The 25948-nt window shown below is 38.7% G+C and overlaps 1 protein-coding gene across 1 annotated transcript; it reads right to left on the reverse strand.

The window, feature by feature from the left end:
• Positions 1-13895: 13895 nt before the first annotated feature.
• LOC116812249 (NADH dehydrogenase [ubiquinone] 1 alpha subcomplex subunit 2-like) lies at positions 13896-22291 on the reverse strand. The gene is made up of 3 exons (XM_058441821.1): positions 22155-22291; positions 20405-20492; positions 13896-14315 (listed from the first exon to the last, which is right to left on the reverse strand). Exons 1-3 carry the CDS (start codon positions 22289-22291, stop codon positions 14010-14012), a joined length of 531 nt encoding a protein of 176 aa, XP_058297804.1. The 3' UTR covers positions 13896-14009.
• Between the last annotated feature and the right edge of the window lie 3657 nt (positions 22292-25948).

Below are 25948 nucleotides of genomic sequence, written 5' to 3' on the forward strand. Positions count from 1 at the left end.
GAAGCAGTAAAATACTAATAGAGTTTAGCTCTCTGATGAATGGTTTCTGTCCCCTTATGAGAAAACTCCCATTTCTGTAAAGGAACAAAACTCTAGAAATCAGTCTTGATGAGGACTGGCCGTTTCTACTTATCCAGATGAATGGATTCGGGCAGGTCCTGGTCAGGACGGATCACCAGGGAAATTTCCTGGCTCCACGCCCTGTTCAGAATTACTTGGAGTCAGCAGGTACAAGAATTTACTGTCCTTGATGGTACCTTGTATCACACCAGATTTCTTAATTAAAGGCGAGATATTTTAATACAAAAATGGTACGTTAAAGTGACGACATCAATTAGCCTTAACATGTAATCAAATGTGGAGCATGTTTTTTCTTAAATGGTTACAAATTCTGTTAAAATTTTCCTAGATGTTCTTTTATATATAGGCTCAGCTACAAATTATGTATTTCTAAAGCAAAGGAAGGTTTCTCTTTAGATGAAGGTCATTCCTTTTCTCTTTTCCTTTTCTTCTCCTACAACGCACATATGCATATATTGGTAATTTGTATCATACGAGAGTGTGAATTGAGAATGTTTAAATGGTAATTAATTTGCATACAATAAAAAAAGAAGAAATAAGACTGTGAATAACCAACTGGACACAATAATAGAAAACAGTAGTTGCTAAGCTGTAGTCCCCAGACCAGAAAGATGATGATCTGGGAATTTGCTTAAAAGGCACGTTTTTAGCTGAGGCAGGCGGGTTGCTGGAGGCCAGGCATTTGAGACCAGCCTGGGCAACAGAGGGTGACTGCATCTCTACAAAACATTTTTAAAAGTTAGCTGGGCATGGCGGTGAAACCTATAATTCCGGCTACCTGGGAGGTTGAGGTTGGAGGATCTCCTGAGCCCAGGACTTGGAGGTTGCAATAAGCTGTGATTGCACCACTACACTTTAGCCTGGGCGACAGAGTGAGACCCTGTCTCTAAATAATAAAATAAAGGCACGTTTTCAAATCTCTGCCCAGACTTCTGCAGAGAAGCTATAGAATTCAGACACAGAATGAATCTTGGCTACGAGGCAGAACAATGTGATTGCTTCAAAGATGAGATCAAATACTGCATCCATGCAATGGCAGAGATCTAAGGGTTTTTAAGGTTTCCACCCACTCATACCTCCAAAATTCCTATTGTATTAGAGTTATCCTTTTTATTTGGCCTTTAAGAATAAAAATATATATATATGTGTGTGTGTGTGTATATATATTACATATATGTATATATTTTATACACACATATGTATATCTTACTATTGGAAGTATAATTCTTGAAAGAGAGCTTGTAGAAACTGCCAAATTTCAGGATACAAACTGGACCTATTATGGAATCTGTATTTGAAAGAGTTTTCCAGGTGACTCATATACCCATTAAAAATGGAGAAACATGGCATGTAATCCCAACACTTTGGGAGGCTAAGGTGGGCAGACCACCTGAGGTCAGGAGTTTGAGATCAGCCTGGCCAACATGGCGAAACCCTGTCTCTACTAAAAATACAAAAATTAGCTGGGCATGGTGGCGAGTGCCTGTAGTCCCAGCTACTCGGGAGGCTGAGGCAGGAGAATCGCTTGAACGCCGGAGGTAGAGGTTGCAGTGAGCTGGGATCGCGCCACTGCACTCCAGCCTGGGTGACAGAGTGAGACTCCATCTGAAAAGAAAAAAGAAAAATGAGAAACAATGCTTTAAAAGACTCTATTCCTTGAAATGTTGAAGCTACTTCCTCATCCTAAGATATGTGTCTTCTTATTTATTTTATTTTGAACAACTGCAAAGGGAGGAAAATCTTTAAAGTGATCATTATCACTATCTAATTTCTTGTCTGTTAAAAAATCAATAATTTACTATTGTATTAGTTTACTTTTTTTTAAAGCAGTAGGGAGAAAGCCCCATTTTTCCCTGTTTTATATCTACAAATATGACACAGAATGAAAAAAATTCATTTTTTGACATTTGAAAACATTTTTCCTGATGTTAATTATTAAATTAGAGGATTCCAGCTGGTAGTTTCACTGGTGATCATTTTTCCTTTTTTCCAAATTGTCGAAGAATAAACCTACCCGAGTGGACACCTTGATTTGATACCTGGAGTTAGCAAAGTTTCAAGTCCCATCACAATGACAGGAGAGTATTCATTCTCACTGTTGGTGGCATTATACTCATTCATACATTTACCATGCCTCCCAGATTTTTCCTCTTCCTGTAAATCAATCAGGGTAATGTTATCAAAGCAGAACTCCTAGAAAAGTTATGTGTGTGTATATATGTATATATGTGTGTCTGTATATATGTATATATGTGTGTGTATATATGTGTGTTTATATATATATACATATATATACATATATATATATATATATATACGAATAATATATTTGTTACAGAGATTTGACTTTAACAACTTGAGGAACTGTTTGAGCTGCCTACCTAAGCCTGTCGTCTTTGCAAATTTAATGCTGGAGCCAAAACATCTATAGGGCAGGCAGTCAGGAAGGGAAGGTGCCCGTGAAGTGGGAGAGATTGGGAGCAGTCTGGAGCCCACAAGTGGGACTTGGAGCCATACAAAGATGGTGCTGCTACGGTCTGAATATTTCCATTTCCTCAAAATTCCCATGTTGAAATCCTCATCCCCATGGTGATGGTATTAGAAGGTGGGGCATTTGCCAAGTGATGAGGTCATGCAGGTGGAGCCTCATCAGTTGAATGAGTGTCCTTGTAAAAGAGACCCCAGAGAGCTCCCTTGCTCCTTTGACCAGATGAGGACACAAGAAGAAGGAGCCATCTATGGACCAGTGGGTCCTCATTAGACACAGAATCTATCAGTGATTTGATCCTCAACACCCAGCCTCCAGACCTGTGAAAATTAAGTTTCTGTTGTTTCCAAGCTCCAAGTCCATAGTATTTTATTGTAACATCCCAAATGGACTAAGACAGATGGACTAAAACATATGTCTTATCGTTGCCTCTGACCTTGGTAATGAAGAACTGCAGAACTGCAGAATCCAGAAGCCTGCCTTACAGAGCTAAACACAGACACCTGGCTTAGGAATCAGAGATGCCGAAGGAGGATCCAGGAACAGGTGGGGCAGTTGCAGACCTGGCTGCTGCTTCATGCTAACAAGGTGATTCAGCAGATCTGTGACTAAGTGTGTGACCTGCAAAGTGGCTGCTGCTTTCTTTCTACATTCCTCATCCTCCAAGAATCTCCCTTGCGGAGATTCATGCAGAAAGGGGAAATATATAAGAAAGAGAGTTCTTGGAAATTTAATTCAGTGAAGCCAAATTAACACATTACAAAGCCACTGAAGTCTATCCACTCCTTGCTGACTTCTCCGAGTTTATACAGCATTTAATGACCTGGATCTCACCATTTCATATGTGTGAATTGAAACTTAATCAAACCCAAACTTTCTTGCTCTGAGTCAAGTGACCTTCCAGAATCCAAACAATATAAAAATGCCCAAATAAATGTCCTATGATAGGACCATGTTTTCCCAACTCGTGTCCAGTTCTGAGCCTCAAAGAGAGTTCACTAAAACTCATGTCTCCTTTAAATCCATAAGATAGCTACATCTGGATGATTCTAGGTTATAACTTTTGGATTGAAATTATAGAATGGTGGAAGGGGCAATATGAACATTTATACGCAAAAGGGCTCAAGGCAGAAGATGACTGGGTAATCGGAATTCTACTCCTAGTTCTTCATTTGGTCCATTTGAAAAATCGGGCCTCTTTGTCCTGCTCTCCAGGGAAATACCTGATACACATCCAATTTCAAAGAGGAGATATTAAGAAATGCCTTCCCCTAAATTCACTAGATGTGTTCATTTCTGGCCACTGACCTTATTCCTCTATCAGACCATTTAACATTTTCCCTTTAAGTACATGTTTATCTTTTTCCTCTGAAAAGAAAAAAAAGCTCTTTTGTTAGTAAGTAGCTGGAGGGCGGATAATTACTCTATGTATTTAGTCGCAAGTATCATTATAATTCTGAATTAAAAATAAGATTAATGATTTAATTTCAATCTTGTCAGGATGACCCATTTAAAAAGTACTGATGTGATATAATGCTATAAAAGATTTAAGCATAATTTATTGATAAAACCATTACAACTGGAATGAGAGAGCTATTTGTCTACATAATGGTTCCTGAAATCACAGATAGTACTTTCCCATTATTCCACTGCAACATTTATAATTCCCTTTTAGATTTACCGTTTTTTCAAACAACCACATATGTATGGTACTTATTATATGCGAGGAAGTGTTCAAAGGGTCTTACAAATACTAACTCATTTAGTTCTCATAATGACTTAACAAAGCAGTACTATTGCCTTCCCTACATTGTGCATAAGAAAATGGCAGCATGGGTCAGGTGCTGTGGCTCACCCCTGTAATCCCAGAACTTTGGGAGGCTGAGGTGGGCAGATCATGAGGTCAAGAGATAGAGACCATCGTGGCCAACATGGTGAAATCCCGTCTCTACTAAAAATACAAAAATTAGCTGGGTGTGGTGGCACGTGCCTGTAATCCCAGCTACTTGGGAGGCTGAGGCAGGAGAATCGCTTGAACCCGGGAGGTGGAGGTTGCAGTCAGCCGAGATCGCGCCACTGCACTCCATCCAGCCTGGCAACAGAGCGAGACTTCTTCTAAAAAATAAAAATAAAATAAAATAAAAATGGCAGCATGACAAGCATGGGTAACTTGCCCAATTTAACATAGCAGACGAGTTTTGGAACCATGATACAAACCAGAGTCTGGCTGCCTGACCATGGCTCCGTATCATTTCTGCATTGTAGATAAACCAGTGAGAACTTGGACTGATGGCAGTAGTTAATGCACCTTTGCATTTGAGAAAGTAGCTGGGTGGCAAGATTATTGGTGTGAAAAATTCTCAAATATATAAAATTCATATTTCTCATAAATCAAACATTGCAGAGATTTTCTCTTCATTGAGATTTATATAAATGTAGGTGTAGAAAGTTAATGTAGAAGTTGCACTTTTGGCTAAGAGGGGGTAAACAGGTAATTACCTTCCCATCAGAAAGAAACAAAGAGGATACGTGAAGCAATGGTTTTTAAGACACTGGATATCAATCAATAGATAAGTGATTCCAGAAAGAGAGCTAATAAATGAGGTGAGTACTTTTGATTGCATAGCTCCCACACTGAGAGAGATTCCAGGCAATAGTACGAGGAGGGGAACTCACACAGAACCCAGTGGACTGTCTGATTCGAAGTGATGAACCTGATAGTTGAGAGAGAACAAGGCAGCTAGAATTTGAAGGACAAGGTTAAAGGAGAGAAGAGAGATGTACAGAGAACTGCCCCCTCAAAAAAAAAAAGCCTGCAGAGTGTCCCTGTTGAGTATTTAACCAATTGCTGATGCAGCATGCACGTGAGAAGATTACACAAGGATGGAGATATAAACATCCAAAAGAATCAGCACACTGTTCAAGTTTCACAGAGGGCTGTAAATGATGCCTGTTTTCACCAGCCAGAAGGAAAAAAATTCCCTAAATACATGAGACATTGTATAAAGTTTTGAGGTTGGTCTTGCTTTAGTAAGGAAGAAAAGATTAGCAACAACCTGAGTTCTAATCAGGTCCTGCCTAACAAACCTGAAAAGCAAGACTCTAAGAGATCAATCTCATTCAAAATCCCTTAACTCAAGCCCAGAATAAAACCTAAGAAATTTTAGAGGAATTAAAGAAAAAAAAACCCAACCCCCAAAGTGGTAAAATTCACCGTCTCTGGCATTCAAAGCTTACAGCATTTGGGCTTGTCGCAGTGTTGGAGACCAGCCTGGCCAACATGGTGAAACCCCGTCTCTATTAAAAACACAAAATTTAGCTGGGTGTGGTGGCTGGCGCCTGTAGTCCCAACTACTCAGGAGGCTGAGGGAGGAGAATCGCTTGAACCCCCGGGAGGCAGAGGTTGCAGTCAGCCAAGATCGCGCTACTGCACTTCAGCCTGGGTGAAAAGCAAGACTCTGTCTCAAAAAAAGAAGGAAAAAAAGCTTCGTGCATTTGAATGAATAGCAATGGAAACTGTCTAAAATGAAACACACAGAAGAAAAAAAAGTAAAAATGAAAAGAGCATCAGTGAGCTGTGGGACAACTTCAAGTATCCTAATAGGTGAGTAATTGGAATACTCAAAGGAAAAGAAAGGGGAGCAGGCACACACACACCCACACACACACACACACACACAAACTTGAAGAAATAACGGCCAGAAACTTTCAAAAAATTTGAAAAAGCTATCAGCCTATTGACACAGTAATCTCAACCAACTCTAAGCACAAGAAAGCTGAGAAAAACTGCCAAGGCACATCATAATCAAATTGCTCAAAACTAGTGATAAAGACAAAATATAACCATCAGCCAGAGGAAAAAAAACACATTATGTATAGAGGAACAAAGATGAGAATAACTTTGGATTTCTTGTCACTAATAATGTAAGTAAAAAGAAAGAGAAGAAACATACTTACTGTACTTCTAATAAGTATCTATGTTTTTGCTGGCTATAGAAGTCTATACTTATTACAGATAATAAGTCTATACTTAGGCCACATGCGGTGGCTCACACCTGTAATCCCAGCAGTTTGGGAGGCCGAGGTGGGTGGATCACTAGGTCAGGAGATGGAGACCATCCTGGCTAACACAGTGAAACCCTGTCTCTACTAAAAATACAAAAAATTAGCCAGGCGTGGTGGTGGGCACCTGTAGTCCCAGCTACTCGGGAGACTGAGGCAGGAGAATGGCGTGAACCCGGGAGGCGGAGCTTGCAGTGAGTGGAGTTCGCGTCACTGCACTCCAGCCTGGGAGACAGAGAGAGACTCTGTCTCAAAAATAAATAAGTCTATACTTATTACAGATAATAAGTACAGCCTTCTATACCCATCAAAAATATCTTCAAATCAAACAAAGGTGAAGAAAAGACACTTCTAAACATTTTAAACCAGAAAGAATTCGTAATCAGCAGACATGCAGTACAGTGCACGTCCAAAGAATTCCTTTAGGCAGAGGGATTGATATTAGATGGAAATTTGAATTGTACACAAAAGCAGGAGAAGCAGCAGAAATGGTAGATAATTGATAAAACTATAAGACTTTAATCTTTTTATGTGTTTTAAACAGATAATTGATTAAAGAAAAATAATAGGAATGTATTGTGAGGTTTATAAGATATTTAGAACTAAAATGCATTACAACGATAGCATATTCTGGGAAGGAAAAGTGGATGTATACTATCATATAACATTGCACAAAAGGCAGCACAAGGAAAGAAAACAACAGACTGATATTCCTCATAACCATAGAGACAACATTTCTACATGCATTTTTAGCAAATTGCAGCAAAACTACATAAAAATATTATTAAATCATGACCAGAAGGGATAATTCTAAAAATATAAGGTTGTTTTAACATTCAAACCAACCAATGCCATATTAACATTAAACAAAATTGCCTTAATATTTGAATAAAAATAATTATTGAAATTCAGCATCCACTCCTGATTTTTAAAATTGTTATCAAAATTAGAAAAGGAATCAATTTTCTCAACTTGATAAAGAGCATCTACATAAAGCCTGCAACTAATAACATAATGGTGAATTATTCTTTCCCTCCACCTGCAAGTTGGAAACAAGACAAGTATGTCTGCTCTCACAACTTCTACTCACCATCGTACTGGAGATTGTAGCCAGTAAAATAAGGAAAATGAAAATTCTCCAGGTTGGAAAGGAAGATTCAAAACTGTCTTCCTTTGCAGATGACATGGTCATCCATGTAGAAGATCTGATTGAATATACCAAACAGCTACTATAATTATTAAGTGCATTTAGAAACATTTCAAGATAAAGAATAGACAAAATAAACTGTATTTCTATATCCTAGCAATGAGCATTTGAAAACTGAAATTAAGCAAACAATATTAACAACAACCACATCAACAATATGAAATTCTTAGGGATAATTCCTACAGAAGATGTGCAAGAAAGGCTTGTACACTGAAAACTACAAAACTTTACTGAGAAGTTAAAGAAAACCTTAATCAATGGGGAGATATACTTTGCTCATGGTTGGGAAGACTCAGTGTGGTCAAGATATTGGTTCTGCCCACATCAATTGATAGATTCAACACAATCCCAGTCAAAATCCCAGCTAATTTTTTTCTCAAAATTGACAAGCTTATTCTACAATTTATTTGTAAAGTTTAAAAACCTGGAATAGCCACAAAAAATAAAAAAAGAACAAATTTGAAGGTCTGACACTACTTAATTTCAAGATATACATAAGCTATAGTAATCAAGACATCACAATATTGCCATGAAGATAGATAAACAGATCCAGGAAACAGAGTAGATACTTGAGAAATAGACCCACAAATACACAAAAACTTCACTTCTACACATAAATACACACACACACGCACACACACACAGAGTTAACTTGACATTTGCAGGACACAAGGAGCAGGTATTCGGAATATATGCCACGAGCCTATCTTTTAGGCTTCTGTGCAGATGAAATAATCAACCCTTTCCAACTAAGCCTATGTTTCTTCTCAACAAAGTATGTAATGTAGCCATTTCTAGCTGATCATAGATTGACATTGGACGAATCAAAGTTGGCATCTCTGATGTTGACCAACTCATGTCTCATCTTACAGGTGATAAAGTCAAGGTACAGGTAGTTGATAGTAATTAGAAGAATATTTGAGACAAGAAGCCAATAGCTTAATTCCAATCCAGAGTCCTCTACATGACAGGTCAGAAGATAGACTGAATGGGTATATAAGAGTATGGGGGATGGGTGCAGAGTATGATGCAGGCAAAAATAAAAAGCTAAATTGTCTAAAATTAGACTTGTACCACAGAATACTTTGATTCGATCCATTTCAAATTTGATGACCTATGATATTTATGATATAATATACTGAACATGTTAAACAAGAAATTCTATTTTAGCAGAAAGTATATATTAAGCAAATTGTATTCTCTTTTCTGTTTTATTGATTTATCATATCATCTAAATGATTTTCCAATTCTCTAAAAACATAAATTTAAGATTAAGTTGTGTCTGTATACATATTCTTCCTTAATAGACTCCCTGTCAATAATCTATTTTCAAATGATGAATCTTGGTAAATATACTTAAACTCTTTTTGTAAAAAAATTTTTGAGACAGTCTTGCTTCGTCGCCCAGGCTGAGGTACAGTGGCATGATCTCAGCTAGCTGAAACCTCCACCTCCCAGGTTCAAGCGATTCTCATTCCTCAACCTCCTGAGTAGCTGGGACTACAGGCACGTGCCATCATGCCCTCCGAATCTCTGTATTTTTAGTAGAGATGGGGTTTCACCATGTTGGCCAGGCTGGTCTCGAACTCCTGACCTCAAGTGATCCTCCTGCCTCGGCCTCCCAAAATGCTGGGATTACAGGCATGAGCCACCACACCTGGCCTTGAACTCATTTTTAAAAGAAATTAAGATATATTTATACAGTGAATATATGTTATGACAGTCCTATATGCACTCATAATTCATTAACATTTATATCCATTTATAATAGTTTCATAATAAAATTCAATTTTAATTATTTTTTGTAACAAAAAATTGGGAAGATAGGAATTAGGGCAGAGTATACATCCTAACTTTTTTAGGGTCTGATTGTTTAAAACCCTAAATATTTGCCTCTTTCTTATGAATCTTGTTAAATAAAAAAAAATTGGGAGTTTTGATCAGTGAAGATTTTTACCATACTTACACATTTCTAACCATTGTCAACAGAAAATTTATCAGAAAGCTTTTTATGTTGCATTGATAGGAACAATTAAAAATAAGAATTAAAATACTTTCATTGCAAGGAAATTTAAAAAATGATTTACTAACAATCTGTTATCAATTATACCCATGATAAACTCATAGGTGCTTTTAAGAGTATATTTTACAGCAGGAAACATACTTCAGACAGCTCTTACTCATTGCAAGGAAATTTAAAAAATGATTTACTAACAATCCGTTATCAATTATACCCATGATAAACTCATAGGTGCTTTTAAGAGTATATTTTACAGCAGGAAACATACTTCAGACAGCTCTTACTCATTTAAAAATTCTTATGAACTATCCAGGCTAGACATAGGGGCTACTTGGAGACAGAATATTTGGTTAAATGTGTGCTTTTTTAATGACAGTTCGGGTCAGGTCATTACTTGAAACAACAATACATATAAATTGGCAACAGGGACTTAGGTGAGACAGCTGGTCCCTCCTTCTGAGATTAATTGAACATAAAATTACCTTTACCTGAGAGTGAAATATATTATCAGCAAGCCAAATAATTCTCCATCAGGTTTTCATTTGTTTATAAAAACAGTAATAAGTCATTTCACTCTAAAAGCCTAATACTCACTATGTTCAATTATAGAGGAGATAATTTAACAACCCACGTCATCACTAATGAAAAAATCAAGATAGCTCTGTGCATTTTTGCAAGGCAAATATTGAGCGTGTTGGTCTGTGTATTTCCAACAGTGTACAAAAGTTACATTCAAGAGAATATCAGTGGTTTGAAAACTGCTTGGATTAGCTGAAATCTCCAAAAGACAAAGGAATACCCACAAGTCAACTGCAGTATTGGCCCTAAATGGTCCCACCATTTCTGATTCTTTTGATCAAAAATGCAACCTTTTATAATGACAATTCATGAGGAGCCTCCCCTCTAAAAATATTGTTTTCATTTGCATTCCTTTCACTGTGAGTAAAGTTCAACCTCTTTTCATATGCTTAAGGTCATTTGTTTTTTTCTAATTTGATTTTTTTTAACATTTTATGTTCAGGGGTACAAGTTCAGATTTATTGTATGAGTAAACTTGTGTCATGGGGGTTTGTGGTACAGATTATTTCATCCCCCAGGCATTAAGCCTAATACCCATTAGCTATTTTTCCTGATCCTCTCCCTCCTCCCTCCCTCCACCTTCTGAAAGGCCCCGGTGTGTGTTGTTCCCCTCTATGTGTCCATGTGTTCTCATCATTCAGCTCCCACTTATAAGAGAGAACATGCAGTATTTGATTTTCTATCCCTGTGTTAGTTTGTTAAAAGGTCTTTTTGTTAGTTATTTATTTGTGCTTTTGGCCTATTCTTAAAAACATGTCTCTTTCTTCCTTGTTTTTTCAAGTAAGTTTCTATATATCGAGAATATTAGCCACTTATCCGTTATAAACCCTGCAAATATCTCCACGTTATTTGTCACTGGCTTTTTACTTAACTTATGACATTTTATGCAATGTAGAGTTTTTAAAAATGTACTCACATTTATCAGTCTTCTTTTATTGATATGGGTTCTGTGTCATAAAAAGCCATTTTCCTCCATCCAGGTCATAGAAAAAAATTTCCAGCTTTCCTGCTAGTTCTTTTGTAGTTCATTTTTTAAAAAAACTTTAAAACTTTAGATATATGTTCCATTGGGGATTCTTTTTTGAGTATGGTGTGATGGGTGGATCTAAATTTACCTTTTCTTAAATGGCTGCACACATTTTTCATAATACCATTTTTTACTATGTTCTTTTTTTTATTAATTTTTTTTGCACACAAAAACAATAAACATTTTCTAATAATACATACAAACAAAAAGATGCGTATCAAACATATTAGGAAGGTTACACATGGGAAGTCGGGGAATAGAAATGGGGGGTGAGAGTCAAAATAAATGAGAGAGGGACTTTATATGGATCAGTGATAATAACTCAATCCTCTATTTGACAAAGAGGGAGAAGGAAGAGGAAGAAAAAGAAAGTGGGATAAAGGATCAGAAAGGGAGGAAAATAGAAAAAATTAGAGTATGACTCCAGGGTAGACCTGTTTTGTTGTCACTGAGTTGGTTGGTTAGTTTGTCTGTTGTATTTTTCATGTTTCGCCATGTTGGCCAGACTGGTCTCGAACTCCTAGCCCGAAGTGATCAACCCGCCTCGCCCCCCAGAGTGCCGGGACCACAGGCGTGAGCCACCACGTCCAGCCCCCACATTGCTTCTGGCCTCCGTGGTAGACCTCCGAGACGGAGCGGCCGGGCAGAGGCGCTCCTCACTTCCCAGACGGGGTGGCCAGGCAGAGACGCTCCTCACTTCTTCCCAGACGATAGGTGGCTGGGCAGAGGCGCTCCTCACTTCCCAGACGATGGGTGGCCGGGCAGAGGCGCTCCTCACTTCCCAGAAGATGGGCGGCCGGGCAGAGGGGCTCCTCACTTCCCAGACGATGGGTGGCCGGGCAGAGGCGCTCCTCACTTCCCAGACGATGGGTGGCCGGGCAGAGGCGCTCCTCACCTCCCAGACGATGGGTGGCCGGGCAGAGGCGCTTCTCACCTCCCAGACGGGGCAGCCAGGCAGAAGCGCTCCTCACTTCCCAGATGGGGAGGCCGGGCAGAGGGGCGGCCGGGCAGAGACGCTCCCTACCTCCCAGACGGGGCGGCGGCCGGGCAGGGGCTGCAATCCCATCACCCTGGTAGGCCAAGGCAGGCGGCTGGGAGGCGGAGGCTGCCGCGAGCCCAGACCACGCCACCGCACTCCAGCCCGGGCAACACCGAGCACCGGGTGAGCGAGACTCCGTCTGTAGTCCCAGCACCCTGGGAGGCCGAGGCGGGCAGAGCGTTCGGGGTCAGGAGCTGGCGACTAGCGTGGCCAAGATGGTGAACGCGCGCCGGCAGACAAAGGAGAAAAAACAGGCAGCGGTGGCGCGCGCCGGCAGTCCCAGGCAGTCCGCGGCGCGGGGCAGCAGCGAGACGAGGAGATTGCTGCCCGGGCCACAGAGGGGAAAGAAAGAAAGAAAGAGAGAGAGAAAGAAAGGAAGGAAGGAAGGAAGGAAGGAAGGATAATACCAGTTTTTAAAGAGTCCACTATTGTCCAAATGATATGAGGTCTAACTTCATCCTATACTACATTTCTATATATCCTTGGCTCTATTTCTTTACTTTCTATTCTATTCCATTAGTTTCTTTATTCTTATGCCAGTTTGATAATCTTTTTTTTTTTTTTTTTTTTTTTTTTTTTTTTTTTTTTTTTTTTTGAGACAGAGTCTCCCTCTGTCACCCAGGCTGGAGTGCAGTGGGGCGATCTGCAACCTCCACCTCCTGGGTTCAAGCAGTTCTCATGACTCAGCCCTGAGAGTAGCTTGGGCCACGACGCCCGGCTAATTTTTGTATTTTTAGTAGAGAGAGGATTTCACCATGTTGCCTAGGCTGGTCTCAAACTCCTGACCTAAAGCAATCCACCTGCCTCATCCTCCCAAAGTGCTCGGGTTACAGGAGTGAGCCACCACGCCGGCCAATAGTCTTGATAGTGAATTTGTTGCATATTTTAATACCCAGTGTGATGAGGCTGCCCTCATGAGTCTTCATCTTGTTAACCATCCTCACGTAATAAAATATGATGTAGTTAGTCCTTGATGAAGCATTACCCAGACACTCAGCAACTTCAAAACTTGGTAGACCTGGAGGTGCGTGGTGGTGTGGAGTGTCAGCAGGCAACTCCAAGCCACCAAGCCTTTCTAAATGTGGAATGAGGGAGACAGAGCGAGAGAGAAAGAGAATGAGCGACCAAGGAAGAGGGAGAGGGAGAGAGGGGGAGAGAGAGAGAGAGAGAGAGAGAGAGAGAGAGAAAGGAGATGATTACTCCCGTGGAAAAATTTTATAAGTGCCAATCAAATATCACCCAAAGTCCATTTGGAGATACACAGTAAGTGAAATGATTTTTTTTTTTTTTGATGAGACAGAATAAAGTTTTATTTTTATATTAAGCTACTTTGCCTCAGTGGTTGCACAATAAGGGGTAGAGGGTAGATGAGGACAAGAACACCCTGAGAAAGTATTTTACAGCACAAGCTTTATGAGGAATAGGAGAACACATTTTTTTCACATTATACTAAGTCCAGCAGAGCCCAGGCTCTGGGGCTGTTGCTCTTAATCCTCAGTGGAGGCTTCAGGCTTTACCACTTAATACGTTCTCCAGGGCTCTGGTTACCTGATCAGCACTGAAGTTGTTCAAAGGGACATTCTTCTCCTGGCCAAATGCGTAGCGGGCCCAGAGCTTGGGCTGCACATCGGCGCATTCGCGGATTAGGATGGATAGGTCGGGATTCGCCTTCTTCAGCTCCACATAGCGTTTCTCAATGAAGTCCCTGACGCCCTGGCTGCCGGGTGAGCGCTGACGTAAGCGGATGCGAATCTCACGCAGGCCCAGCTTTGCCCCGATTCCTCGACTCGCTGCGGGCCGCCGCCATCCTTGCTAACACCGAAGTCCCCAGTTCCAGGTCTGAAATGTTTTAAGTGTCTCATTTTTCAAACTCTCACTTGTGAAATGTGACTTTGGAAATACCTAGCATTTCTTTCTATGACTTCCGCAGCTGTGATATTCCTTCTGCAATAAGTATTCAAGGAAGAAGTAAGATTTCCTGTTGCCTACAGTTTTACTCTGTAGTGAAGACTGTGGGAGAGATTTTGAGTGTCACATAATTTAGATTTCCTTTTAAAATGTTAGACATGCGGCGGATCACGAGGTCAGGAGATCGAGACCACGGTGAAACCCCGTCTCTACTAAAAATACAAAAAAAAAAAAAATTAGCCGGGCGTGGTGGCGGGCGCCTGTAGTCCCAGCTACTCGGAGAGGCTGAGGCAGGAGAATGGCGTGAGCCCGGGAGGCGGAGCTTGCAGTGAGCCGAGATCGCACCACTGCACTCCAGCCTGGGCAACAGAGCGACACTGTGTCAAAAAAAAAAAAAAAAAAGGTTAGACATGCTTTGTGTTTGGAGAAGCCATCATTCAAAGAATAGACACGCAAAGGTAAACCACTGAAGCTGTGAGCACCTGAAATTCTGGCCCCAAGCGGGTGCTTCCCTGCTCTTAGATGTTGTTCTCAAGAAACTGGGGAACTGGGACTCTACAGTGTTGTTTACCAGAGATTGTTGTAGGTCAGTGACCACATTTGGACTTTGTAGAAATACCAGTGTCTCAGTGTTGCAGAATATTAGGATGAAATGGAGAGTTTTACCCTTTTTTTTTTTTTTCCCGGCTTGGAGTGAGAATTCCTACCATCTAGAATAGCATGGATTGCCTTTCCTGTTTTCTTTTCACAGTAGCTTTGTTTGCAATTGCTTTAACTTTTCCCCAATTTCTTGGCATTTTGTAAACAGGATTTCTAGTTCAAGACCACTTTCTTCAGTTATGATGGTAAAGTGTGGTCTTTTTAATGCATGGTCATGGTGGTGGTGATGGTGGTGGAGAAGATAGGATTGAAGTATCTTGTTACTCTTTCCTTCCAGCAGAATCTTAATTTTCCCTTTTTTCCTTCTTTCTCTCGATATAACTATTTCTCTAATGAGACTATTCTGATTGTTATTCCCCAGGCAATGTCACTTCTAGGCTACTAACCTGAGACCTACTCACATTGAAGGCTCTTTCTTCCACCTGGTTTTCTTAGACACCAAGGCTCATGCTCCGTCTTTAACACTCAACGTGAGACTTTATGGGATGTTTTGTTCTGTGTTTCTTCTGGGTCCTACACTTTCTTTCCTTTTTCTCAAGGCTGACCATAACCGAGAGATGCAAGTTGGAATGATTGTTGTCTTTCACTAGGCATGGGTCATACATGATTTTATTTTCACTCATTTTTACTTTTATTTTGTCTTTTTTTGAAAAAATGCGTGGAGAGATTTTCATTCAGGCATCTACTCTTATCACCCAGAAATGGAAGGTGTCTGCAATCTCTGTTTATTTCTATCACTATGCAGATTATAAAGCATATTGTATAGTTTCATGTTTATAATTTTTATAATGTAAATGTTTATATAAAATGTGTATAATTTGTATACTTTATATCAAATATGATGTTTATAATTTTCATTGTAATGCTTATAAGTTTATTGTGGATTTTCTGTCTGTATTATATGATGAAGAACTTTAGACAGGGTAGAACTAACACACTTTCAAATACCAAATTCTTTGATATCAAAGTTACAAAACTTTGATATCAAAAATTGATAACAAATAATAAATAATAAATAAAATTGTCCTTTAAGAGTCAACAATAAAAAGCTTTCATTTTAGTACAAACTGAACCTGGTACATGACAACGTTTGGATTAATAAAATCCCATTTTTGATTCAAAACTGAAGTAAAAGAATGAATGAATTGGATTAGCATGAACTTCTTAGCACACAGTAGCATGATTTAGCTGGAAATGCTGAGCAATATATTAAGAAATAAAATCAGAATGATTTATAATCACCCACTCTTTAGAAAAAGTGTAAAAGAAAGAAACATTTAAAAATAAGTAAAATTGAAGTGGCTTCAAAGAAAGAATTCCATAGCGATGACGGTGAAGTAGATCATAAAATGCATAATATGAGAAGTGCAGAATAACTATTTTTCAAGTGTAATTAATAGTATTTGTATTCCAATATTTTGACAACTGTCAAAAATGGCAGCTGCCTGTAAAACTAGAATAAGTGTTGTCATAATACATTGCTGAAATTTTATATTTATTTTTTCACAAATTAGAAATAAGTTTTGGTGTTTTCTGAACAGACTGCCAAATGTTCACCAGCCTTATAATTCACCATACGTTACATGAAATAAGAAAAGCACAGCTATGCTGCAGAGTGTATTTGTCTTCACAACAGCCACTTTAACCAATGTAGTTCTTGGTCTTTACGCCCCTGGCTCAGCACATGAATAAATACACAAATGAGTGGTCCTGCCACTTCTTAAGCTTCATGATGCTTTCTACTCTCATCTTCTTTCTTCTCTTAAACAGGATTCAGGTATATCTGAATTCTGAGGCATATTCATAGTCTGAACCCTAGGCATTTTTTTTTTTTTTTTTGAGACAAAATCTTGCTCTGTCACCCAGGCCGTAGTGTAGTGGTGCGATCTCAGCTCACTGCAACCTTTGCTTCCTAGGTTCAAGTGATTCTCCTGCCTCTGCCACCCAAGTAGCTTGGACTGCAGGTGCATGACACCATGCCCAGTTAATTTTTGTATTTTTAGTAGAGATGGGGTTTTACCATGTTGGCCAGACAGGTCTCAAACTCCTTGGCTTCGTATAATCCCAAAGTGCTGGGATTATAGGTGTGAGCCCCCATGCCCGGCCTCTACCCTAGGCATTATATAATAAAATCAATAATACTTAAATATATGCACATTCATAATAAATATATTCAACACAGCCATTCTGTGTTACCTTGACAAATAACAAGTACTTAGTATTCAAGAGAAAAAGAGAAGTGTCTATTAATACATCTCTTTCGTAATTTTATGTAGAACTCATCAGCTACAAAACACAGTTGAATGGACAAACCCCTAACCAATCTCTTAGAGGCAATTTTGTGCGAGAATTCCTGCTTTGTAGAAGACAGTCAAATTCACAGTTGCATGCCCGTGGATGTATTTGTCAACTTCCTCAAAAAAGTACTCAGGATTTTTAGGGAAATTGACAGATGCAAACGGTGGAGAAATGGAGAAACCACCACCATTTACTCATAACTGCAACTATCCTTGTTTTGCATTAGGTAGTTCATATGAAACATCCTTGTAACTTTTCAGTGTTTTTAGAAATTATTCCTAAGATATCTCTCCCAGACAGAGGCTGGAGAATTTATTCTTCCATACCAACCTCCTTCAAGTGCATCTACCTCACCAAAGTCATTCCTATATGGCACATCAAATATTTCTTAGTTTAAGCAAACTAAAGTTCATTATATTTAAGGTCATTTGATACTTTGAAAGGCTCCTGGATTTATTGGCCATGCTCAGCTGTGATATAGAACCATAGTTGTTGGGGTTTTTTTATTTTTGGAGGGGGGGCAGGTATCAATAAATATTTTTGGGAGGAAAATGGAACTGCCATGTGAATCAATGATTTGAAATAATAGCAAGTCTACTGTTCAAAAGATAGGGAAGAAGCTATTTTTTCTCCAAATAGTAATATTTCCCAGGGAGTTAGGATTCAAAGGTAAACTAGATCATTTAATTCAGTGATTCTCTTTGCTCAGAGTGGGAGAGTGGGGTCATAAGAACTCCCTCGCAGAGGAAACTGGTGGCATGAGGGTGAGGGGGTGTTGCCAATAAATAGGGAGTCCTTCTATTCAATTTTTAATTGAAAAATAAAAATTATATATAATATATATTTATGGTATACAATGTGATTTTGATGTATGTGTACGTTGCAAAGCAGTTAAATCAAAACAACATATTTTGGTGTTTATTTGGTGGGCTGATAAAAGAAAAACTTCAGCCAAATTACATTTAAAGGAGTTTAATTGAGCAATGAACAATTCACGAATCAGGCAGTCCCCAGAATCACAGCAGATTCAGAGAGACTCCAGGGTGCCTCATGGTCAGAATGAATTTATAGACAAAAAGGTAAAGTGACGTACAGGAATTGGAAGTGAGGTACAGAAACAGTGAGATTGGTTACAGCTCAGTGTTTGCCTGATTTGAATGCAGTTTGAACATTGAGCAGTCCATGAGTGGTTGAAGTATGGCAGCTGGGATTGGCCAACACTCACCTATTGTTACAGGCGCATACTATTAAGTTAGGTTTTCAATTTTGTCTGACTATTAAGCTAAGTTATAGTTCATCCACAAGGACTCAAATATAGAAGTATGGAGTCCTTCTCAGGCCATATTTAGTTTGCTTTAACAGGGTGAACACTTAAAAGTCTACTCTCTTAGCAGTTTTCAAGCATACATTATTGGGTTTTTTTTTTTTGGTTTTTTTTTTTTTTTGAGACAGAGTCTCGCTCTGTCACCCAGGCTGGAGTGCAGTGGCACAATCTCGGCTCACTGCAAGCTCTGCCTCCCGGGTTCACGCCATTCTCCTGCCTCAGCCTCCCCATACATTATTATTAACTGTGTGTTTCTTGAATTTATTACTTCTTCCAAACTGAAATTTTGTATTCTTTGACCAACATCTCCTCAGTGCCTGATCACTTACCTGTGGAATCTAAAAAAGTCAAACTCTTAAAAGCAGAGAGTAGAGTGATGGTCCTTCTATATTTGCTTCTGTATTTCCTGTAGAACAAACGATATTCTGGTTTTCAAGATAAACCAATTCCTTTCCTATATCCACATCCTTCTCCCCTTCTTTGTTGTTTCTTTCCCTACTTTCCCACCTCTTTCCAATGCCCTCTCCATCCCCTGCCCCAGTCAATGTCATCTTTTTGTTGAAACTTTCTTAACCTGCTCCAGGAATGGCCAGAGGAATCCTCCTTTTTGTCCACATGCTCTGTCCTTGTTCTGTGAATGGTGTTCACTGCATTCCATTTCGTGCTACTCTTAGATCTGTATCATTCTGGCTGAGGGCTCCTTGACGACGGAGACTCTACATTGCTTACCTTTGTAGCAATACGGCGGCCGAGCAGGGGTCAGTGCATGTCTTCTGTATAGGCAGATGGTAAACATTTTTGGCTTTGTAGACTGTAAGGTTTCTGTTACAACTACTCAGCTGTGCTGTTGTCACAAGCCCAGCCATGATCAATATGTAAACGAATGGGTTTACAGTAGTTATCTTTACAGACACAAGTGGAGGGCTGGATTTAGTTTCCTTGACCTGGTTTCGTAGAGTCCAGTGGGATCTAATAAATGGTCATGAGAGGGATGACTTAAAAATGCACGCATTCTTCAAAAGTTAAAGCATTCAACATGTTTTAATAAAGTTTAAAAAACTAAATAGAAATTAAGCACTAAACATAAATATACATATATGTATATATTAGAAATATGTAGTTCTGCAGTAAGACTTAATACAAAGAAAGCAAGAAAGTGATGAATACAAGATTTAGGATAACAGTTTCTCTGGGCAGAGGAATGCAGGGAGATGGAATAGAGGAACCAAACAGCACAAATCTTTTAGTTTTAAAATTATATTTTTGTGTGGGTGCCTATTATATTATTATAAACGCAGTAACAAATAAATAGGTCATACAAGGACTAACGAGGAGAGTATTCATGAGTCAAGAATTATGTTTAATATATTTTTTAGGTCAAAGCCATAAAAGAAGTTCTTATAGTTATCCCCATCCTTATATATATTCTCAACCTTCCCATTGATCAAGATTCTTCAAAGATGGCAATATTACTTTGATGTCTTCAACACATTCGCTCAATGTCTCAGGTGGTAATTGTTGAGGCCAGAGTTTTAAGCAGATTCAAAGTGCTTTAGGTGTTCTTTTACCAGGATTGTACTCCTAGTGGATGATTAGAATTATTAGAATTGCATCCTGCTGTGATTCTCAGAGCACCGGCTTCAGAAGTGGGCAGGTGCTCTATGAGGAAGCTGGGCTTGGAAGCCCAGTGTAGCCTAGTGGGTAAGCCTACAGCCTTCAAAGCCAGACTCTGTGGCTTCAGATTTCCACTCTGCTTCTTACTCCCTGTGTTAATGTGGGCAACCGCTGCTTTTCTTCCTCTGTAAGATGGAATAATTGTAGCATATACTTCATAAGGGTGTGGTGGGCATGAAATTTGCTAGTAGAGGAGATGTTTCCAGAAAAGAGCTGACATATAGTGGCTGCTGATTAAATGTTATCTCTTGTTAGTATGATTATCAAACAATTTCAGTTCCTGTTGTCATTTAATAAGAATTCTGGAAGGAGACATGAGCCTATTTTTTGCTTAGGGACTCAGAAATATTAGGGACACATTTGGTGCCACTCTCTTTGGTCTCTCTCTCCATGATGGTCACAACATGACAGCTGTAGCTCTAGTGATTTCATCTCCATTCCACAATGGGAGAAGGAAAAATGGGAGAATACAAGGGATAAGCCAGATAAGTTCATATCATAGCCAGGCACACTTGTCCAAGCCAAGGCAGTGGTTTCCTTTTAAAGACCATTGGGTAGATCCGTGTCACACAGAGCATCACCCAGCTTTATGGCAGGATGGAAGATGAAGCCCTATTCTAGTTGGTTATATTGTAACTGAGAACAAAGCAAGAGGACTACTCAGCCTGAAGGGGACGACAATGAACATTGGGCAGGCAGCTTGCAAAATGCCAAAAACTGACACTCCTTCTTAACCATGCTCATTCTATTCTGTCCAGCCTAGCACCGAGGTAAAGCAGAAGAGAAATCGAGCTTTGCCTCTTTGTCAACAGTGAAAAGTATACCTTCTACAGCAAGCAACAGGTGGTGTTCTTCTGCAGCAACTGTAACATTATAAACACTTTTCTGTTGTAATTTTAGCATTTTTGTGTGGCGGTCAACTTGTTCTGGATCTGAACTTTCTTGACACTACAATTATATTCTGGGCCTCTCTTTTGTAGATTCCCTTGAGGGCTTGTTAGATAATCTGGACATATTATTTGAAAATTATTGAGTAAGAGATCACCCCGATCCTTAGACTTGTTGTGATTTTTCGTACAAAATTTCATTTTTTGAAAATGCTTGTTCTGCCTGAGTATTTTTTTCATGGAGAATCTCGAGTAATACAATATGTCTATGTCTACCTATATCTCAAGTGGGCACATTCAAAATTCCACCTTCTATGCCTATGAGGAACTCCTCATAGATAGGCAGATAGTTTGACTCATGCCTGCCCCCAAAATATTAGCCTCAATTAATACTTTCATCTTGATCAGAATTATGTCTTGAATATTAGATATCTACTAAAAATCAGGAGTGAATCATTTAATCTGCATCTTTTTAAAATCAGCTTACATGCAACTTACATTTGAACTTTTAAGTTTTACTTAGTGTTAAAATTAGTAAGCTGTTCAAGTAGTTCAAAACTCAATCATTTTGTGTTATGATATTTCATGCTATCATTTCATCAGTTGTTTTCAGGTAATCATATATTAGATTATTAGATTTCTGTATATTCTTCTGGTGTTTCCTTCATGCAAATATGAAAATGAATATGTAATTCTATTTAACTATCTTTCCAACACAGAAGTCAGCGTTCTATATGGATTATTTTGTACCATTTTTCACCTAATATATTATAGAAAATCTTTATATATTTAGAACAATTCTATTTGGTAGTTTGCAAACTATTTTACTATTCAAGTTCTATTTTGTGAAATATCATCTGCCTTGCTCTCCAACTTCCCTGGTATTCTCTCTTCTCTTACCTGAAGTAGGTGCTATTACTCTTAAAAACATACAAAACGAAACTAGGGTATACATTGCCTCTCACTACTTTCAGCGTGTTTTCTTGGAGATAAACCTTCAAAATCTCCATAATCACCAAGAGGCCAATCTTTAACATCACCTGATAGTATGTTCAGATCCGAAGTATGCCTAAAAAACAAAAACAATATGATTTAAAGCTCTTTGCATATCAAGGAATGATAAACCAAAATTAGTGTCTGTAGCCCTCAAGATCTGAAATCAACCACTTCAGGAATGTGCAAGTGATTTTCCATGTATTTTTCCTTTTGAATGACCTGGGAAGGTGGATTTTCTTTTACAGACTCAGTATAGAATTGGAAGAAGCAAAGTTTATTAGTGAGCCATAGGGTAGGTATCGATTGTTCTGGAAAATTTAAGGGAGCTGGAATTCATGACTGACATTTATAAAATCATGGCATATGGAAACACGTATATATTTTTACTGATCTAATTTCGGAATACCACAACCAGGACACATTCCTGGAAGTCAGAACGTCATAGTTTTAAGACAAATGCCACAGCCATTCTTTACACACCAGATAAGAAGGATGTAGACCTCGTTTCTGGAAAGGGATATAATAGAGAGTATAAGTAGGTATAAAAGTATTTCAATATATTAGGTGATGAGTCTACAAAGAAAATAGAAAAGACTAGAGATGACTGATTGACATTTCTACCTTTGGACATGACATTGTGTTGGGCATTTGATTGATCTAAGGAAGAGCCTTTACGCAGAGATCAAACATGGAGCACCACATGGCCTGTGTAGTTGGTCTGACTCAGTACTGCCTAGGCTAGGCTCTTAGCCGAGGTGCAGATCTCCTTGTGAGGTCCTGGAGGTCTCTCCGTCTCAATCACTGGACTAGGATCTTCAGCTTTGCCCAGTGTCTTCATAGTAGCTTGAAACTGAGCTCATCTTAGGATGTGGTTAAGCTTGTGGCTCCAAGTAAGAATGACTGGACCAAGGTCAGGGGGTGATGAATGCAATGTGGTTGGAGAAGGAAATGTTTATGAGAATGTACAGCTACCCTAGTCATGGATTCATCCCCAAGAAGAATAGTTTTGGGGGATAAGATGGTGGAAGGTGATGTAAATAATTTATTGGGGATGAGATGATGGAAATCAGTGTAAATGGTTTATTGAAATAAGATAATAGCAGAAGTTGATAGAAACAGTTTACTGGGGACAGGATGATGAAGGTTAGTATAAATATTTATTGGATATAGGATGAAGGAGTTGGTGTAAACATTTTACTGTGAATAGGATGGAAAAAGTTGATATAGTTTATTGGGGGATAGGGTGATGGATATGGTGTAAATATTTATTGTGAACAGTGAAGGAAGTTGGTGTAAATATTTTGTAAGAGATAGGATGATGGATATTGATATGGTTTATTGGGAATAGGATGATGGAAATGGTGTAAATATTTCTTGAGAAAGGATGATGGAAGCTGATGTGAATAGTTTATTGGGGGGTCAGATGTCAGAGGTTGGTATAGTTTATGAAGGGTAGGATGATGAACGCTGGTGTGAATAGTTTATTGGAAGTAGCATGATGGAAGTTGACCTCAACTCTAATTGAATTGTGTATTAACCTTCATGATCTCATCTCAGAGGTCATATTCCTCTGGAATGAAGACCATGTTAAGTGGGCGTGAATGCTCGGTGTGTGCTGGCTTCTGTCCCAGATAAATGTTACCTTTAATTTTTACCTTTTATCTGATCCATTTTTGTGCATATTTTCTGGTAGTCTGTTTAGTTGTGTTGCTACATATTTAATATGCTGGACTGTTTATTGTCATTAAAAGGAATGATACACAGGATGTTGTAAGCCTCACATTCACATGTGTGTCTGAAACCAAACACAGGGCTGTGAGCCAAAAGGCACTTAATAGATAGATGGATAGGCTGATGTTTTAGAAATGCAGCTTTCACTGAAGTGAGAGAAGATAAGAACATATGCTGATATGCCAACAATCAGCTGATTTAAAGATTCACAGACTTATCGGCGTTCTCACAAGTCTTACAGTCAAGAAATCTACTTCGTTTGTTTTAACCCTGGGATTTCCAAACTTATTTGACTCCAGATTTTTTTTTTCCAGTAATATTGTTGGAAAACCTTTCTGAACAACCCATATGCATTTGTACATACCCTGATTTTTATTGGGTAGTTAACACGTGAGGTCCTACTTATATGAACGACAAAAACTTATTTTTAAAAAGTACTCAGAAAAAGTATAAATACTAGATATTTGTTCATGAAGTGAATTGGCATTCAGGAACCTTTTCTAGATTTACATCAACTTCACTTTTTCTAACAATTGAAATAGAATCTGCTTTAGGAATCTTTTCAGTTGACTTTAATAAATACTATGTCAAGGTATTTATAGATCAAAATTTTAGAATAGTCTTGGATTTATTTTGGTAATGAAAGAAAAAGCAAAACAACATACCTCTTGAAAGGTTTAGGCTAAGTGTAGTTTATGGCAAAATATGAGTTCTTGTCCTTTTATTTTAACCAGAAGAAATTGTTGGGTTTCTTGTGGACAAGTTCTTTTGGGTTCAGCCCTGTCAGTGCTCAGGAAAGGGTAAGACAATGCATATTGTCAAAGAAGTGGCTGTCTTATGGAAAAGTTGGGGACAGCAGGGTGTAGCAAGTAACAAGAAGAATAAGATATGCACAGGAATAATTGTAAAAATATCTGTTATACAAACATGACCTTGGATGTGTCCAATATACATGCAACTGCTAGACCTCTATTAGTGTATTCCTACTCCCCAAAGAAGTTATGGGAATTACGTTAAATTTAAAAGAGGAAAAGTTTGAAAGTTGATTGACATCATCCTCTTAATCTAAGACCTGCCATTTGTGTTAAATTCTTATTAAGTCCCAGAGGCTTGTTTTAGAAAATAATATACTGTACCAGCCTCTCTGAATGATAGTCCTGCAAAGACTTATTCCATCTACTATTTTTTCTTCACTTCGTGAAGCTAACTCGTGGATTCCTGTGTGATACGAATTGTGCTTTAGTGGAGGAGCACTGGATTACAGATGAAATGACGTGGATTACGGTGCCTGGATTGGCACTCACTCATTCATACTTCACCTGTCTGGACCTCAATAACAACATCCGCAAATAACTAAAGCCATAATCACCCATGGTCATTATTCATTATGCGAAATGTCAAAATGCAATAAATTATGTGAAAATATTGAAGTTATGATGTCATGCACACATATCATTGTAAATTAAATACCCTTTCTATTGACCATATCTGCCTTCATCAACCACTTGAAACTGATAATTAGTCAAAATTGATTTCCTTTGCCATTTGTCCACAGGCTTTGGTTGGGAATACCTGTCCTTAGATACCTTTTGGAGGCACAGGTGGCCTAGCAGCTTCCTGTGAAAGGAAAATTTACGTGCCTTCAGATTGAGAATTCAATCTGCCTCTATGATAGTTCCTTTTCATTTTTATTTAATTTGTAAAATTAAGATACATTTAACAATTACCAGATACTTGAGGTGGGAATATAGCTGATATACTCCCAGAACCTCATAACTTTTGGTAGCTAGTTGACTTATTGCTAATGCGATTTGTATGCACGACAACAGGGAAAACTACCTTAATAGGGATTTTGTTAAGGTCATGTCTTTTTAATGGCATTTGTTGTTGTTGTTAAACCTGCAATCTTTCTTTATTGAACAATTTTTGTCCATGCTGTTGATTCCATGAATATCCTACTATTTGGC

The sequence above is a fragment of the Hylobates moloch genome, unplaced genomic scaffold (assembly GCF_009828535.3).
Source record: "Hylobates moloch isolate HMO894 unplaced genomic scaffold, HMol_V3 SCAFFOLD_7, whole genome shotgun sequence".
In the NCBI taxonomy this organism is placed as follows: domain Eukaryota; kingdom Metazoa; phylum Chordata; class Mammalia; order Primates; family Hylobatidae; genus Hylobates; species Hylobates moloch.